Below are 13421 nucleotides of genomic sequence, written 5' to 3'. Positions count from 1 at the left end.
AGTTTTATTTTGGATACGATTAATTGCGATTAATCATATGATAGTACTACTATAAACAAAACATATTCGTTAATTGAAAAAATTTTAATCCTAAAAAGAAAATGTGAACACAAATAAGAAAATGTCTTGACAACTAAAATATATATATATACACTGAAGTACTAAAATAAAAATTAGTACTTCAGTGTATACTGAATACTGAAATAAAAATACTCATTAAAATACTTCGCTAGGAGAAATGTTGATATACATAACCTCATGTAGGATTTACCTACCCAGCTAGGGGTGAAAGTAAGTTCAGTTGGTCACTGAATGCAACGAAAACCACATATAGCATCAATAACTTTCCATTTCAAGCCCATATTCTTAATCATAAGACCACAAGCACTCATGAATTATCCCAGCTGTCTGCTTTCCTCAATAAGCTTCTTCTGAAGAGTGGCAGTTCCACTCGCATCTTCAAAAACTCTACAGAGACAGTCCAATTCCACTGATATTCTCTTAAGCGCTCTAGAACTGGCGATATTGTTCAGAGCAGAAACAATGGTCTCTGGCCTTATATTGCACATCATATCTCAGCTGCGGTGAGTCATCCGAGCTTTTCACAATTTAGATTTTCATTATTGCAGAGGTTTATGGGGGTGACGCAAGAGTGATAGACGTGTCACAAGTCTGCTGAAGCGGAGAGGCAGACATAATAGCTTTCAAAAGGAGAAGGAGAGAGAGCCTGACAAAAGGAAGAGGAAAAGAAGCACCAAGATAACAAACACAACAACATCAAACGCTGCACTTCTTGGCAAATGCACTTGGCAGAAGCAGCGGATAAGCATGTCTGAGAGGGCCTCTCTCTCTCCCTCTTTCACTCTCTCTCTCTGTGTTATTAAAATAAGGTAATTACAGACATAAATTCAGATGACATCTGGGGTGCGTTTTTCCTCTTTCTTTTTGCAGAGGATTGTGGGTGTTTCTTTTTTTCCAAAATACATTCATAAGTTCCTTTCTGTGCCACACCCTGCTGACTCTGCCAGGAACACTTTTAGTCGAGAGCTGAGATACACTCGAGGCAGAGGGGCTGAAATAATAAAGAGACGTTTTGTTATTGCTAATAAGACAGTCTGTCTTTCTGAATGTTTCAGACAAACCTTTTAATTCTGGCATCATTTGTTCACCACGTTTATTCACCCACATGACATTCTTTCTTCCATAGAGCCCAACAGGAGAAATTGTAATAATGTACTGGTCGCTGTTTTCCATGCAGCAACAATGAATAGGGATCTCATGCTTCAAAAAGGATGTAAAAGCACCATAATAGTATCATAAAAGTCAAAACAGAGGTTTTCAAACTGTGGTCCAGAAAGGCTTTTCAAATATTCAGTGAAAGTAATAATAATACTAATAAAATAGTATAAATGTTATTCAAATATATAAACACCTTACAGTACTTTAGTAAGTAAAAATAATAATGTAATAAAAATTAAACATTTTCCATATAATATCTTCTTTATCCATATAAATATACAGCAGTCTTTTAAATTTTAGGATGGTGGTCCCTCACAAGAGGATGATACAATTTGGAGGATTGTGGCATCTGAATGTTCTACATTACAATTCAAAAGAATTGTAATGTAGAGAAATTAATATTTGTATTCAGCAAGGATGGATTAAACTTATACTTCTATGTGACATCACAACTGCTCCTGGATGCATAAATTAACCAGGGATAACATTTTCAGCAAATAAAGAAAAAAAATCATTCTGTTCATCATACAAAGCATGCATGTTTACAGAAGTTATGCAGACTGCTTCTATGAGACTTCTAATGCACTATAGTACATGGAAAAGAGCAATCAGTACAAGAGTAATCAGTTATGTATTGCAGAAAAGAAAAACAGTAAAACAGCTTTGGAGAGTGAGTAATTAATGACATAATTTTCTTTTCTTTTCTTTTCTTTTTTTTTAGATTAGAAAACAATATTAACAGTCTATTTTTGTGTAGTCCATAAACAAACCCACACATAAGACTACTGTACCTCTCACCACAACAACAGGTTTATTCCACAGATGTATTCCTCTGGCTTTCATTAACACATCTTCGGTCTTGTCAACACCTCGTGCTCTCAAGGGGTATTCACACTGACAGCTATTTTATTACTGGAGGTCACTTAGTTGCCGTATTGTTGGTTGTAGTAGGTTTTAACATTACTGGTGGGCTGACAGTGAATTAATAAATCAAAATCTCTTGAAATGCCCACAAATTTCTTATTATGCCGGTGTACGTGGGTAGACATATAGAACAGTGGTCATATATAACAGTGAAACTGCTCACAAACTTCTAGCTTTATTTAATAGTCAGTGTTGATACAGATCTATAGGGAGCAGGATGCGTGATGACAGATAAAATCATATCTATGTACAGTATAATGTCAATCTTTTTATTATTATTATTATTATTAAAAAATATACTAATGCACTAATAACTTTTAACTTTTAAAATGCTATCAGTAAATACAATTTAATAAGGTACACATAAAATGTAATTAAAAAATTAATTTAAATTCGAGGTTAATTTACACTTTGCATTTAACAAAACATTAAATAAAATGAAATGATAAAACAAATCACATATAACACAATAAAACGATTGACTCAAAAGTTTAAAACCAAAAAATAAAAAATGACATAAAATCAAAATTTACTCAAAACATTCTTTGAAAACTTCGATCTTGCTGGAAGTTGCTGCATCCCACCGCTGCTCATTTGCATAAAGTTAAACTTTCTTCTACTTGATGCATTGCTACAAATACCTACACTTAATGTTGCTTCAAATTATTATTTCACATTCACCGCTTTTGGGTAGAGCAGGGTTTTAAACACTATCAATTATCTTGTTTTAGCGCTGCACTTCACAGTTTGGTGTAAAACACCTATAAAATGACTATATTAAGCATTTGGTGTTTGGTGATTTGTTGGTAAATCATTCAAAAGAGTCCTCACATCCTCTTTTCTGCTTTTGGATCTGCTTGTCTGTCATTAATTCTGATACTAAAGTTGTTTTCCTGTTTTGGCAGGCTCCCTTCAGTCACAGACACACTTATCCAGCCCAGAGTACATGTGGTTTGGTTTAAGTTTTTTCTTATTTATTTATTTTTTTATACAGTTACGACAGCTGGCTCTGCTTTGGAGTGAAATTAATTTGTTGATGTTGTGGATCATTCCATTAAAAAAAAAAGACTATTAATATGCTTTCATTTTCTCCTCGGGGGGTTTTGACAGTGCAGCTTTGTTTATGAGGCAGGCGTTCCTGACTGAGCTTTTGTTTGTGTTATGCTGCACTTTACCCATGACCCCTGTATCTATCATACATGTAGCAAGCAACTAAGATTTATACTGGGAGAGAAAAAGTGAGAATCAAAGGAACAAGTCAATGGGGTCGTTACAAACATCTTGAGCATAAATCTTCAGTTGGAGTACGACATGCAAGGAACACAAACAATACCAAAGGCCCTTTAACAGGGGACACATAAGCCCTGCTGCGCAACTTCACGGCATACTTTCCCATGTTGTGCATCTGCAAGGTGGCGAGCACATTGCACTAGTCGTGCCTGAGGCCATGTTACAACACAATTGAAGCTAAGATCAATGCTTTTCACCGCCACGGCCTTCAGGGAGTGACTGCATGCTTAATTAAAGATCGAGGGAGGCGTTCTCAATTGAAACAGAATAATTAAAGTGTTTTCAGAGGGCAGATGAGTGAAACAACAGTGAAAAGAGCTCTACAGATCTCATCTCCAATCCCTCGCTGGACCGGCCCTGGGTCATGAGGTACAGTGGGCCAAAGAATTAAAAAAGACAGAAGGGAATACAAAATATCACCTGTCTTTGATTTCCCCAAACACAAGAGGGTTCATCAGCATCTGCTGAGTGGGGAAAAAAAACTGACATTTGGACTTTGTTGCTGTTAATGAAGATTAACACATATTTATATGTATGTCATTTATATGTATTTCATCAATCTGCTTAGTCAGTCTTGAGATAAATTATGTCATGATAGAGAGGAGGGAATTCATATAACCATATTTTTTTTTTTTATAAAAACATAGAACACATCCAGGCAATCCAGCTCCTGAACAAAAGCAGCTTAAGAGTGTTTTTAGTGAATCATTAGCATACATTGTGCCCAGTTTATTCGGATTCTCAAATGAATGACTCTTATGAGTCGGTTATCTTTGGTGACTCAAACACATAAAGAGGTTGTGCTTATTGTAAGGTTTGTTAGATTTAAATCAGCGTAGTTTCTGACTTGTTGTTCATATGTGACCCTGGAACACAAAACCAGTCTTAAGTCGGTGGGGTATATTTTTAGCAATAAGCCAAAAAAACATTGTAGGGTTTTCTTTTATGCCAAAATCATTAGGATATTGAGTAAGGATCATGTTCCACAAAGATATTTTGTAAATTTCCTACCGTAGATATATCAAAACTCAATTTTTGATTAGTAATATGCATGGCTAAGAATTCATCTGGACAACTTCAAAAGCGATTTTCTCAGTATTTAGATTTTTTGCACCCTCAGATTCCAGTTGTATCTTGGCCAAATATTGTCCGATCCTAATAAACCATACATCAATGGAAAGCTTATTTATTCACATATGATAACATTCAGTTAAAGATACACTATGAGTTTTCACAATGAGTTTTCACAGTAGTATTGTATATAAATTAGCAAATTAATAAATAATAAAAACACAGATTAAAACCTTAGATTACATGCCCATGCCTATTTGACAGTGTCAGTGAAGCATTGAAACCAGTCTTCCCATCTGTTATTCTGGAAGGTTAAAGAGCATATCTAAACATCACCTTGAGCCAATCATCACACACACACCTGTGACTGATAACTGAGCATGATTATTGATTAAACGCCAAAAAAAAAAAAGAAAAAAAGAAGGAAAAAAGAAGAAAAAAAGAAACACCTTTAACAGGTGCTGTTGTTGTTCACTTTAAGAAAATAAAGGAATGCAGCTGGTTCTCTTATGACTCTCACTTGACTCTTAGCCATCCAGTTATTTGGCACCAAACCTACATGCTGAATATCTACTTACTATAAAAGATCAGAGTGGAAGTAAACATGTCCCATCATGTTGATATGCACATTGAGTGATTTGAATCAGTCACAATGTAAAATAATAATAATAATAATTGTATTAGATCATTGCATGTTTTACAGGAAAATACAGTTTCTAAATCAAAATGTCATATATTTTTTGTATATACATTAATTGCCTTTTCTTTGTAATTCTTTCTGGAATTTACTAGTAATTTCTAAAGTTAAAATTGTTTCAAAATAAATGTCAATATTTTAAGTGTATCAGCATACAAATAAAAATCAAGCCCCACCATTACAGACAAGAAGACATATCTGTGGTTTTTCTACATCCCTTTTCTAGATAATATGAAATAATGCATAAATATGTGTATATGTGTTGATAAAAGATACAAGATAAAAGGGGGAAAAACACCTAAAAAGAACAAACAAGGGCAAATATCTACCTCTCTCATACATACTGAAAAGATTAAGTGTCATTTTGCACTTGACAGCGTGCCTAATGGAGATTGGGGTAATTTCTGTTCTTTCATCCCATGTAATAAATAGGGAAACAGCTTCAGGTTCACGTACGCGTGTCGATTGTGATGCTACAATTGTGCCGACTGCTTTCTGATTTTACAACATAACGACTGCCTGGAGCTAAAAAGTCCAACAAATCGCCTTGCTTTCATTGCCAGCATTGTGGGCATTGTGGCTTTAGGGCACCACCCAAGACCCAAGACCCATCTAATGATACCCAAGCTGAAACAGGAGCATATGAAAGGCTGTACTTGATATGGGTGATGCCCTGAAAGCTGACGGGAATCTGGGACATAAATAAAAAAAAAAAAAGATGGGTTACAAGCTGGTATATACAAACACATTTAAGGTAAACCAAACCCAAATCAGTGAGCCTAACACAGAACACAATTGGCTGTGACAAAAGCTGTCTGCCACTGAAGACAGTCTCAGCCTAGAGGGGCGTTGGGTGGGCTTTGTTAGCTCCACTCAGGCACAGAGATAAGGCGCATCCAGACAAATTAATGTGTGTATGGCACTTTTTGAGAAATGGGTCAGTGAGTGTAATTGTGCTGGACAGTGGGTATGGTTATTTTTTGTTCAACTGGAGATTAAGCTAAAGTCAAGCATCACAACCCTGAGATGGGCTATAAACTCTGAGAAGCAGGCCTCAAACTAGTATGGAAAACCAGAATGGAATACATGATGGATGGCCAAACTAACATTCCTAACTAGATTTTTTTTTTGTATTTTTCTGAAGAAAAAGTGAGTTGTGTGAAAGGTAAAAGCAGTTTCAAGATGGTCTCAGTGATTTTTAAAAAAGTTTAAAACGTAAAGTTTGAGATTTTGAAAAACTCCATGGAAAGGATGGAAGTGCCATCTTTCCTATAGCATTCTTCTGTGTAGTTTAACTTTCAGCCAATAAAAGATTGAAAATACACCACCATTCAAAGGTTTGTGATTGGTAAGATTTGTTAATGTTTTTGAGTCTGCTTTAAATCAAAAGAACAGTAAAACAGTAATATTATTTTAAAAAAATGATCACAATTTAAAATAATTTTATAATTAAATAATTTTCATTTTTGATTTTTTTTTTTTATGTGTAATTTATTCCTTTGATAGCAAATTTGAATGATCAGAAGCCATTACTTCAGTCTTCAATGTCATATAATTATTCAAAAAATCATTCTAATATGCTGATTTCATGCTCAAGAAATGTTTCTTATTATTGTCAATGTAAAACAGTTGTGCTAATATTTTGTTAAAACTGTGATACAACTTTTTCATGGTTCTTTGATCAACAGAAAGTACAAAAAAAGACGCATTTATTGCATTTATGTTATGTAAGCATTTACATGACTTTTACATAAGTTTTTGATTAATTTAATGCATCCTTGTTGAATAAAATAATTAATTAACAAAAAATAAAATTCCTGCTTTGAATGGTATAGTGTAAGTCTTTCAAAAAAATAAAAAAAAACACCAACAGTGGGTTGTGAAAATTAGGCCATATCCACACATACACAAGTATTTTTATAAAATTTATAAAATTATAAAATTTAATGAAAAAAATCTCCGTCCACATGAAAAAGCAAATACATGTTATGGTGTACTGTCAAGAGCATGCCAAGCCAGCAGGTGGTGATATAATCTCAACAGTAAAGCCACGTTGGCCAATCAGAAGCCTGAGAATGTTTCCAGTAGGCGGAGATAACATCGTTGACTCAGAAGTCACACGCCTAAAACGTCGGTTTCACTGTCTACACGGTAACACTGCAAAAAGAGTTTTTGAAAATCTTCAAACTGGCAGGCTTTTTCTAAAATGTTCGGTTTCAATGACCTGGTGCTTCATTTGCGTGTGGACAAATGGACAAACGGTATAGAAAAAGCTGTGGTTTTAAAAATAAAAAAGTTTGTGTGGACAGGGCATTAGACATAATGAACTAAGTACAATAAAACAATATTATATTTTGAACTGACTGTATTTTCCATCCCTCACTGCAGAAATGATCCAAAATGACTTCGTAAAACACAAATTCCGTAAATAATTTAAGTATATTAATCATGAATTACTCCAGCGGTCATTAAATGCATTTTATTTTTTTAGTATTATTATTTTTAATCACATTATTATTTGTACTATTATTATTATTATTATTATTTTATTAACTGAACTAAATTAACATGTTAAATTGACCATCCTAATTTATACATTTACTTTTTACGTACTTTAATGATATACACTGTACTGAGAAGCTGTAAAATTTACAAATGTACTGGAAGTGAACTTCAGACTAAACTATAACTACTGAGATTGATTCAATAGATGTATGCAATAGCTGTACAGTTTTGTATTCACACTCTACCCATCCTTTGATACTATGTGTCAGCTCTTGTTTATGGGGTGTGATTAGTGAGATGAAACTGAGGAGCAGGGGCTATCATATTACATACACACACATTCTGTTTCTCTGCCAGTACAGTAGAAAACACGCTTAGTGGGATTATACAAATCTGACTGACAGGAAAATGAGTTCGTACTCGTATACACATGCACACACATACATGCCCGTGAGACACACACAGAAAGACTTACTCACTAATACGAAGAAATAAAGAAAGAAAGAAAGAAAAAGAATCTGTCTGCACTGATTGTATGAAACAATGTTGAATCCATGGTTGAATTATTATTGAATTAATTATCAATCAAATTTTTTTGAAGTAAACACATACTTTCAGTACACACACAAACTCTTGTATACAGTCTCTGGGTGGAGATCGCAAAAACATCAAGTGATGACAAGCACCACAAACATATCTGTGCATGCTGGGACAGTGTGATTTCTGATGGAGCAATTAGAGTCCTTTCCAAAAAGGTGGAATTGCATCAGTTTTATAATCCAGATGATGGGAACTCAAAGTTTTTTGGCCTAGTTCCTAATGTAGCTTGTGCTCATTGTTTATTGTCAGTTCTATGTTATTTTCACTTCAAACTCTTACTTTGACAAGTCGGAATATCACAGTATTTCCAGTAGATTCCGTCCTCGAGATCTGCAATGTAACACCATGGCCGAACATCTCCATCTGGGTTCCTGTGCGAGAAAGACAGACTGTTAAAATCACTGTTAGGGAAGTGACTTTGAAGCCAAAACGTTTTATGAATTAAAGTGATCAGATTTAATTGGCAAGATCCGACAAAAATTTTTTGATCGGATTGTAAGGGGTGGTTTATTCCTTTTGTAATCCAAGCGAGAGGACATGTAAACACTTGATCGGATTTAAAAAAGAAACTGGAAAGTACTGCGCATGTTCAGTGACATAGAAATAGAGTAATGATATATGACGCGTAGAACGAGCTGTTCTTCCTAGTGAATAAAGTGTCATAAATGAGTGTCCCATCATTATAAAACTCCCCTTTCACTCAGCGTCTGTAAAGTAGAGCAGCAGTCCTTGTTTAAAGGTGCCATAGAATGCATTGATACAACATTTAAAATTGTTCTCTGATGTCCCTATAATGAGTATGTAAAGTTTTATCTCAACTTTCTATCTCAACTTTATCTCAGACTTTATAGCTTCTTGAAATGGCCACTTTTAAGGTATGAGCCAAAACGCTGTTTATGTGTATGTCCCCTTTAAATGAAAATGAGCTGGTGCCCCCGCCTCCCTTCCAGTGTTGCCAAGTTCACCGTTTTCCCACGGAATTGGGCTACTTTAGCACTGTTGCTATGGGTGGCTTTTCATGTCCGTGCGGGGATTTGTTGTGAAAACCTGGCAACCCTTTCTTCTCAGAAGAGTGCGGGGCTTCAAGAGCTCACGGGCATACCAGTGTTACTGTGACTGTGTTACTGACCTCACACACAGCTACTAAACAAAATTTTTAACCACCACATTCCTATTCACGTTCATTCTGGTTGCACGTGAAGGCAAAATCAGTGAAAACAGGCAGATACAATGGTAGCTTTAACAACATTAGCCTTACAGAGAGCCAAAAAGCTCTTTTGGAAAACAAGATATGATGCGTGATAGTTACTTTGTCTGGAGTCCGGACGTTTGTGCTTGAAGCATTGGTATCGATCCCTCTTTCAGAATCAATCTTTGCACAACTTCAGTGCTGAACTGACTCTTGTTTGTGAAGCAGTCGAGTCTGGTGTAAAATGCTAGCACAAAGTATAGGACCTTTCCATTTTTTTTCTGGGACATTTCCTCCGAAAAATGAAATTTAACCACTGTGTCCTCAGCGGTCTATGGAGACTCCTATGTTCGTTGGTGCATCCCAACACACAACACTTTTAATGGCTCTTTGGCACTGACATAGTATCTGCAGCAGCTACAGAAAGAAAACAGTAATGGCGGACCACTGCTTCTCACTCAGGGATTTGTATATGCTAATATGTCAGAGAGTGTTTTCAAAGGGGCGACACTTTCACTTTTTGTCATAATCTGGAACTGCTCATGTGGAGAGACTTATATTATTAAACAATGAGTTAGTGGATTTTTACCATTATAGGCTGGTTGTTGTCACACCCTGCTGCCACACAACTGTGTTCAAACACCTTATAAAAGTGATTTTTGCATTATATGGCACCTTTAAGACTTTTTTGGTTATACCAACAGATGACTGGTTTTAAGCGCGTGAGGGGGCACTTTTACTGCTTTATAAAGAAAGCAGCACTGCACAACAGTTAATGTGCTGGTTGTCGCCTATAGGACCTGAAGTAGATAAATACCAAGTGTGCTTTTTAAAACAGTGTGTGACACAAGCAGGAAACTGTTTATAAATGCAGTGTGCACATGTCAAAAGATTCAATCCAATCAGAAGCTTGTGACATATAAACGCGCATATCAACCTGATCAATTTATTTAGTGTTCATGTAAACACTACATTCGGATTCATCAATTAGAATGAATTCATTCCTATGGAAGCAAAAAGTGTCCATGTAAACATACCTAGTGAATCATTCATTCAAGTGATTTGTTCAAAAAAATATTCAAATGAATCAGTGAATTTTTTTATTATTTTTATTAACCATATAACTTAAATTAACTCTCTTGTTTCTCTGGCACATACGTTCTATACTACAGTTCATAAGTTTGGAGTCTGTAAAATGTGTTAATATTTTGAAACAAATCTCTTATTCTCAACAAGGCTGCACTTGATTAAATATACAGTAAAAAGAGTAATATTGTAAAATTTTGTTACAATTTAAAATACAACTTTTTGTTGTATACAACCATTTGTAATATATTTTAAAATGTAATAGATTCCTATAATGCAAGGCTAAATTTTTAGCATCATTCTTCAATGTCACTTCAGAAACCATTCTAATATGCTGATTTGGAGAAACATTTTTCTTATTATCAATGTTACAAATAGTTGTGCTGCTTGATATGTTTGTGGAAACTGTGATACATTGGTGTTATTGTACTTTGATGAATTGAACACTCAAAAGAACAGCATTTATTTGAAAGATATCAATGTAATGGATCCTACAAAAAGTAATTAATAACAACACTGTACCAAATTTTGAATGGTATAACGTTTTCTTAGTGTAGATACTTTTTCAAAAGAAGCTATTAAAAAACAACTGAAAGATTGTCACGCTACTGAAAAAATGTCAAGATAGTAGAGTCGCTGCTTTTGGTTAGTTACTGCAGATAATTTAGTTCAAGCGTAGCTGTCACTAAAAAGAAAAGCCTTTTAAAAGGTTGTCAGTCAGACAGAAAAACCCCCTACAGCGGAAACCTATGTGCTTTATTGAGCCTCTTTCTCTCCCTGCCCTGTCCATCCAAGCATGTCCAACTCGGCGTCTACGAGAGGGCCTGGGGAAGGGCTTTGTTCCTTTCCAGACAGTGACCTGCGGAGCTCTTCGGCTTTGTCTGCTTCAAAACCCCTTTAAGCTCTCTGGTGTGTACTTTAAACCTTGATGCCCAAACCCTAAAAAGCCTTCAAACAGGGTATTGATTACAACTGCACAGCCAGACAAGGCACTGATTGGTTGATTTCTTCATGAACTGAACATTCATCATAAAAAAGTCTGACTGAATCCCCCTTCACGTGCACTACTGGTGCCCACGCCGTCAGAAACAACGATAATTGCGAGAAAAGCTATTCTTCTTGTCTTTAAGAAGTCACAATGCAACATCTCGAGCTCGACCCTGAGGCGACAGCTATCTGATTTCAGCCATTGTGAGGTGGAATCAAAAGGGTGTGCCACGGTCTTTTCTTCCCCTATCAAAAACACTTTCCAGCTTCTCTTCTTCTCTCTTTACAACAGGAAAGTGTATTGAGTGAAGCGTCTTTTCATGTGCTTTCTTTTTTTGTGTGCGGGGAAACTTAACCTTAGGTTGGAGTCAGCTAAACATCTCCCATTTTCCCTCCTTTTTTTCTTTTCTGTTGAGGAGAATGAGATCTGGCCTGCTAACAAACCAGTCTGGCTTTGGAGCCGAGTGTGTATTTCGACCATCAAGATCAACAAACCCCTACGCCTGATGGGATATTCATTATGACTCAGTCAAGTATAATGGCTACTTTGCATAGCTTTTTTGAATAATGGATTCTCCTCTTCAGGAAAGACACCTGTTTGGAGTTGAAGTCTTGAGGGCAATTGAGGTTCAGTGGAGAAGATTAGATTATAAGAGGAATCTGTCTTGTTGGCAGACATATTTAAACATACTCATACTTTGTGCCAGGTTTCTATATGGCTTAATTCGATCTTGGCTTCCTCTTGGTTCATACAACAAGCACTTAATGGAAGTTCACACACACAAAAAAAAAAACATTTTGTCAGCATTTACTCACCCTCATGTTGTTCCAAACCTGCATAACTCTATATCTTCTGTAAAACTCAAAAAAATGAAGTTTTGAAGAATTCTTTAATAAAAATGGATGAGAACTGGGTCCTCCAAGCTCCAAAATAAAATAAAAAAAATAAGTACAATAAAAATGGTCCAAACTACTCATATACTACATTACAAATCTTCTGAAGCCATGTAATAGATGAAATTTAAATTGCTATGCGCTGATAGCTCTTCTTGGCACGTACTCTAAACTGTAAACAAATGGTTCTTCTGAAGAGGATCTTTTCAATGAATCAAGTCACAAATCTCAATGATTCGTTCATGAACTGGACTGATCTGGTCCTTGAGTTCAACTCAATAACTCAAACACGAGTTGGCAACCATTAACAGCTCACTGGAGGGGAAGATCTGTTCATCAAACAAAACCATATCATATAACTATTGTCTGTTTACAAGTCATATTAATTACTTTTATGATATTTTATGATAATTACATACGGATTCCGAGTACTTTTTTATGCTTGAAAGCTGTGGTCCCAGTTCAATCAGTTCATTTCTATCAGTGCAGTTCAAAATTTCTCTTTTTGTATTCTTTGTGTAAGACTCATTCAGTGTTAGAATGAGATGTGATGAGAAAATGATGGCAGAATTTTCATTTTTTTCCATTAACTAATCCTTTAATTCATCTGTTTAAAAACCTCTAATCAATCACCCTTCCTTCCCTCAAGGGTGAGAGCAAAGCATAGCCACAGAAAATGCAGGGCTGCAGTTCCAGACCAGATATAATAGGTTGCTTTGATCACCAAATGCAGACCTGTTTGCCCCCAAGACTCCTCAAATGTGTGGACGTGTATGTGCATGTGTGTGTGTGCAAGAGTGTACTTTACAATGATAAGTGTGTGTGTATGTGTGTGTGTGTGTGTTTGTCCGGTTAATCCTGCAGGGTCAAGTCCCTTCAGTGAACGAGTAAAGTATCTCAGGGCCTTTCATGTGTTACCGTAATGACGGGAACATCATC

General features: G+C 35.7%; 1 protein-coding gene across 2 annotated transcripts in view; it reads right to left on the bottom strand.

Annotated features, from left to right (window-relative positions):
- kremen1 (kringle containing transmembrane protein 1) overlaps positions 1-13421 on the bottom strand; it is a 57500-nt gene that overhangs the window by 13145 nt on the left and 30934 nt on the right. For both annotated transcript variants that reach the window (XM_052596626.1, XM_052596616.1), the window contains exon 3: positions 8606-8697. In XM_052596626.1, coding sequence (XP_052452586.1) covers positions 8606-8697 — 92 coding nt within the window. The remainder of the gene's footprint in view (positions 1-8605; positions 8698-13421) is intronic.

Source organism: Carassius gibelio, chromosome A5 (genome assembly GCF_023724105.1).
Source record: "Carassius gibelio isolate Cgi1373 ecotype wild population from Czech Republic chromosome A5, carGib1.2-hapl.c, whole genome shotgun sequence".
NCBI lineage: Eukaryota > Metazoa > Chordata > Actinopteri > Cypriniformes > Cyprinidae > Carassius > Carassius gibelio.
Note: the sequence above shows the minus strand (reverse complement) of the source record. Positions and strands in the feature narration are given on the sequence as shown.